At 46.0% G+C, this 6,000-nt stretch overlaps 2 protein-coding genes across 11 annotated transcripts in view; one reads left to right on the top strand and one right to left on the bottom strand.

The window, feature by feature from the left end:
* The window catches only part of BRAP (BRCA1 associated protein), a 101,560-nt gene that overhangs the window by 53,702 nt on the left and 41,858 nt on the right, over positions 1-6,000 (bottom strand). The window lies entirely within an intron of this gene.
* The window catches only part of ACAD10 (acyl-CoA dehydrogenase family member 10), a 45,566-nt gene that overhangs the window by 24,971 nt on the left and 14,595 nt on the right, over positions 1-6,000 (top strand). For all 10 annotated transcript variants that reach the window (XR_008957040.1, XM_057306069.1, XM_048221288.2 and 7 more), the window contains 3 exons: positions 2,621-2,771; positions 3,813-3,964; positions 5,616-5,789. Coding sequence is in view for 9 of the 10 variants with exons in the window: in XM_057306069.1 (XP_057162052.1) it covers positions 2,621-2,771; positions 3,813-3,964; positions 5,616-5,789 (477 nt within the window). In the remaining variant the exon portion in view is untranslated. The remainder of the gene's footprint in view (positions 1-2,620; positions 2,772-3,812; positions 3,965-5,615; positions 5,790-6,000) is intronic.

Genomic DNA, 6,000 nt, shown 5'->3' with positions numbered 1-6,000 from the left:
ATGCTTTTTCCACCGACCTTTTAGCACAAAGGGACCAAGCAGAAATCTGAGGTGATTTCATGTGACCCAAGGGCTAGCATCCCGGGCCATTGGCTGTGTTTTGAGCCTGATAGCATAAAGCAGCCTCATCATGCTTCAGGTTCACTGGTCCAGCTACAGAGACATTAGAGCTTCATTTTCAAGAAACCTGCAATTTCTCTGGTAGTGTCAGGAATCCAGCTGCTGGGCAGGGCACGGGCTATAAATAGATACTACCATTTGTGCAAAGGGGTGGCATATTTGAATAAATTTACATATTCAAATATATTTAAATATTTGCTTGCACACATGAATATCTCCAAGAAATTGGTGACGTGGGTTTCCTTTGGGGAAAAAGAGCTGAGTGGCTGGCAGAGGGTGGGAGAAAGACTACTGTATGCCCTTCTGTCGCTTTATTCCAAGGCATGTGAATGTATTATCTGTTAAAGAGTACACATTTACATCTGTTTAAAAAGAGAGAGAGAGAGAGAGATTGCACACAAACATGATTTCTAAGTAAGAAGGACTTTTGACAAAGATCCTTTAGGTACGTCCGATTACCACAAAGAACCTTTCTAACACCAGCGACCTGCAGGGAGCACATCATCCTCTTTTCTTATCCCAGAGGGGCAGTTGTTGGAGGAAGGATGTTTCAGTGCCTTGGCAGGCTTGATAGAGACCAGTGGCCAACAGAGCCAGACACAGGGGCTGTTGCATCTGCTTCCCGTGAGAAGGAAATGTGTGCAGCGCTAGTTGGTGTGTTTGGGGTGGGAGGTCCCAAATCCATATAGGAAATTTTCCTTTTTTTTTTTTTTTAAGATTTTATGTATTTATTTATTTGAGAAAGAGAGGGGAAGAGCAGAGGCAGAGGGACAAGCAGACTCTACACTGAGCACGGAGTTGGACGTGGGGCTCGATCTCACAACCCTGAGCTCACGACCTGAGCTCATATATTATGTATAATATATATAAATATATATATATGTCTCTCTCTTTTATATATATATATATATATATTTAACGAAGTTGAAGAGACCCCAACACTTGACTCCTAAATACTTCTGTATCCATTTTTCTAAAAATAAGGACATTTCCCAATGCTATTATCACATCTAAGAAAATTTACAATTTTCCTTGAATATTTAAAACCTAGTCAATATTCAGATACATTTCATCAATTATCCCCTTATATCTTTTTTTAAAATGATTTATTTATTTTAGAGAGAGAGAAAGAGAGAGAAGGGGGAGGGGCAGAAGGAGAGAAAGAATCTCAAGCAGACTCTGCACTGAGCATGGAACCCGATGTGGGGCTTGTGACTGGAGCCGAGACCAAGAGTCAGATGCTTAACCAACTGAGCCACCCAGGCGTCCCTTCCCTTTAAATTTTTTATAAATGAGTTTTTCCCCCCCTAAATTGGGATCTGATTAAGGAATCTAGAACAGTCCCCCCCACCTCTTTTTTTCAATGAAATTTTTAACAGACCAAGTCAGTTGTCTTATATATTTGTCTTGATTATTTCCTATGGTTTTATTTACTTCCGTCTTCTGTTTCCTGTAATTCTGAAAACTAGAAGCTACTCCTAAAGGCTTGATTTGTTTTGGATTACATTCCTGTGGACTTCGATCTCCACTTCTCATGGCCCAACCAGATCTTCCAAAGGGCAGGTGTCTGGACGCTCCAGCTGTGAGGTGGACTCCACAGAAGGAGCTGGATCTCTCAATCCTTGTCTTCAAATCCTTCAGCTTCTGGGGACCATTTGTCTCTCAGATGAGGGATGAGGGCCTGACATGTTTATTAATTATATTAATAGTGACAATTAATAATTGTCAGTTGACAATAATCAGGACAATGATAATGGCCACCATTCATTGAGCGGCCTTCTGTGCAGCTCAGTATTTGGCCTGTTACGTATGGATTTCGGTTAGCCTTCACAATTCCTGGGGAATTTAGGTGTCAGTACGTTCATACAGAAGAAGCAAGGGAGGCTCGGAGAGGTTAAGTCAGTTGAAGACCTTGACTGAGCCGAGTTGACTCCAGAACTCCTTCCAGTGTCCAGTCCCAGATGTAACCTACAAGTTCCTCAATGGTGGTATCTCTTGGGTTTCTTAGCAAACAACTGAATAAAGATAGCAAATACGCATGTAGTACTTACACATGCCAGGAATGTCTCCAGGGCTTTCCATGTTTTATCCTCCCAACAACTCTCTGAGGACCATCTCGTTGACAAAGAAAAACCACGGTATGGAGAGGTTAAGTGATCTGTCTGAGACACAAAGATAGAGAATGGCAGAGCTGGGAGTCACACCCAGGCAGTCTGGCCTCAGAGTCCATGTGCTTAGCCAACCACTGTTGTTTAGCCAAAAAGGGATTTTGTAAAGGCTGTTAGGAAGCTCGTGGGATGTCTGAGAGGGCCAGGGATCAGGCTTGCAGGCCTTGTGGCTAGGAACAACGCCCACGCCCCACCGATCCAGCCATGGTGGAAGGAGCATCCTGTGAGAAACTCCTAGGTTACCAGAGGAGCATTACCAGGGCTTTCACTGTTTCGGTTACTTTCTGGAACCTTTGGAGGATGTTAGAGTGTTCGAATTCTCTTCCCCTCAGGGGACTATATTCGACGGCAGGTGCAAACCTGGACTAAGCAGTATCGAGCCTCAGAAACCAGCACCATCCCGGCGATGGAGAGGCTCATCCAATGGCTGCCACTCCATCTTCCCAGGCAACAGAAGACGACAGTGGTGCATGGGGACTTCAGGTCTGTGAGGACGGGTGGATATCTAGATGTGAAAAATGATGGGCAGGGCACTTGAAGGGGAAATTAAGCAGCTGGTCTGAGCCCGATTTACAGTTGACGATGGTACCCTTTACAAAGGATCTCTCTGTGCGTAGCCTTCTAAGGCAGGGTTCTCCACCTTGGCCTATTGACATTTTGGGCCAGATAATCTGTTAAGATGGCGGGCCGTCCTACTGCCCTCAGGTTGGAACGTGCACGCATGTGCTCCAGTTACCACGACAACATAAAAATCTCCCAGATTGGATGACTACAAACAACGACAGCAGTTGTTTTGCTCGCGAATCTGCAGTCTGGGGACAGGATCGCTTGTTTCAGCTGGGGTGGCTCTCAGGTGGGGCTGAAGTCTCCTGGAGGGTTGCTCACATGCCTGGCCTTGGGACAGAAAAGCCTGAACAGCTGGGCTCCCTGGGCCTCTGTCTGTCTCTTTGTGGTCCCCACAGGGTCTCTCCAGCATAGTAGCTTCTGGGTAGCTGGACTTCTTACCTGGGGGCTCAGGGCTGAAAGATGTGTGTTCCAAGAGAGGGCTGTTTGGGAGCAGACCCCCTTTTCTGAGCGAGGCTCTGGAGTCACTTAATATCACTTCCACCTGCATTATATTTGTTAGAAGCCAACTGCTTCAAGCAGCAAAGAATTAGACTCTTCTTCTTGTGGAAGGAGTGTCCAAGAATTTGCAGATCCGTGTTAAACCTATCACAGGGAAGGAGGAATTACCAGAACCCAGAAAGGATCACTATGTGGAGAGGGCTACCTCACCAAAACTGTGGCCCTGGGAGAGGAATACAACGTCCCTCAGCCATCTGCCCCCTTCCTGTCTCCCGTTGGTGTCCTCATTGGCTGAGCCCAGCTGAGCCAGAGGGCAAGGGAGCTAGTGGACGGGGACCCCGAGGGGCTAAGGGGGTGGGAAGTGCATTTGGACGGGCAAATGGAAGACACCCGGCACAGAACACACTCCAGTGCTGTTTCCTTAGAGCGGTCTCTCTATTCCTTCTGGGGCTTATTCAGGCTGGACAACCTGCTGTTCCATCCAGAGAAGGCTGAAGTGCTTGCTGTCCTTGACTGGGAGCTCTCTACCTTAGGCGACCCCCTTGTGGATGTGGCCTTCAGCTGCCTGGCTCACTACCTACCATCCAGTTTTCCTGGTTCCCTGCTGCGAGGTAGGAACCGCTCAGGGGGAAGGAGGAGGGAATGAGGCAGCTCCATTGTCAAAGCAGCTGAGGCAGAGAGGTAGCGGTGATGGCTGGTGTGGGTGCATGAAATTGAGGTCCTGGTGGTTTGGGCGGAAATGCACTTGGGATGCATTCCTGGGGGAGATGGGTGTAGGGTGTATGTTAAGTGAGAAGGATGTGTGCATAGACCCCTCTTATGTTTTTACACAATTAATTTCTATTTAATTTTCTAAATTAAAAATACAAGTTTATTTTAAAATGTTGGAGCCAGCAGATAACAAAGGGAAAAGTTAAAGTCATCGATAGTCTCAGAGAGGACCGTTGCCAACATTTTCATTTTTCTGTGTGCATGCATACATTTGTTTAAATGAAAATGCGATTCTATGATTTTATGGCCTGCTTTTTTCACGTAATTATATATTTTGGACATGTTTTCATGCCATTAAGTATTTTTTCTACAGCATCATTTTTTTTTTAAGATTTTATTTATTTATTTGACAGAGATAGAGACAGCCAGTGAGAGAGGGAACACAAGCAGGGGGAGTGGGAGAGGAAGAAGCAGGCTCATAGCGGAAGAGCCTGATGTGGGGCTCGATCCCATAACACCGGGATCACGCCCTGAGCCGAAGGCAGACGCTTAACCGCTGTGCCACCCGGGCGCCCCTACAGCATCATTTTTTAACCATGGAATAGGATTTTACTGAATAGAATTAACTTAGTCAAGCAGTTTAATTCCTATTTGGATATTTGTTTCTGATTTCTTTTATATTACCTCCCCCCAGCCCTCACAAAAAAGTAGTGAACATCTTTGTAGGAATAACTTTGCTTATATTATAAAGTATACTCCTGGACAAAGTCCTAGGAACAAAATGTGTTACATGCTTCTAAGCCATGAAAAGGTCACAAATGAAGCAAATCAGTAAAAAATTTTATTTGTTGTACTTATTTTTTTCATAATTTGGCAGGATCTTTTTTTTTTTAAGTAGGCTCCACGCCCAGCATGGAGCCGTGTGGGTCTTGAACTCACGACACTGAGATCAAGGCCTGAGCTGAGATCAAGAGTTGGATGCTTAACCAGCTGAGCCACCCCGGTGCCCCAGGATCAGGATTTTTCTTTCAGTACGGTTTTTATCAAATGGCTGATAGAAAATAATGTGCATCCACCCTGAACTGTGGTCCAGATGGAAGTGGGGGCCTCTTACTCCTTCCTTTACTACCAATTTATTTTTTTTTAAGATTTTCTTTATTCATTCGAGAGAGAGTGAGCAAGAGAGCACGAGCGAAGGGGGAGGGGCAGAGGCAGAGGGAGAAGCAGGCTCCCCGCCGAGCAGGAGCCAGACACAGCTTGATCCCAGCACCCTGACATCATGACCTGAGCCAAAGGCAGACAGACGTTTAACCGACTGAGCCACCTGGGTGCCCTGCCTTTACTGCCAGTTTTGAGGGCCGGTTTGTGAATAGCTTCATGCCGGGATCCCAGACTTGTGAGGACAGAAGAGCTGCTGAAATAAGGAGCTGACCTGTGAACTGGCTGTGAAGCTCACTGCCAAGGGGGGGAAGTGATTTTCATAATTTAGACCCCACTGGTCACAGGGGAGCGTGGGGCCCTAACTGCCCAGAGATGGCTCTGTCACCTCAGGTTTGCGCGACTGTGATTTCACTCAGCTGGGAATCCCTACCGCAGAGGAGTATTTCAGAATGTACTGTCATCACTCGGCGATCCCTCCCCCTGAGAACTGGAACTTCTACATGGCTTTCTCCTTTTTCCGCATGGCTGCAATCCTGCAAGGAGTCTACAGTCGCTCACTCACAGGTAATGCTGCCTGAGGGTCTGAGTCACAGCCACGCAGCTTCTCCCCCTAGAAACCCACCCGTGGCCCCAGAGGCTTCGGAGGGACCAATTTGCCAGAATTCTACAAGATTCAGTTAACTTAACCATCTGTCATTAATAGCACATATATATATTCTTTAAAATATTTAAACTTTTAAAAATTATTTTTTAAGAGTTATTTGTTTATTAGAGA

Source organism: Ursus arctos, unplaced genomic scaffold, assembly GCF_023065955.2.
Source record: "Ursus arctos isolate Adak ecotype North America unplaced genomic scaffold, UrsArc2.0 scaffold_34, whole genome shotgun sequence".
Taxonomy (NCBI): Eukaryota; Metazoa; Chordata; class Mammalia; order Carnivora; family Ursidae; genus Ursus; species Ursus arctos.
This window is presented reverse-complemented; position numbering and strand designations above follow the sequence as displayed.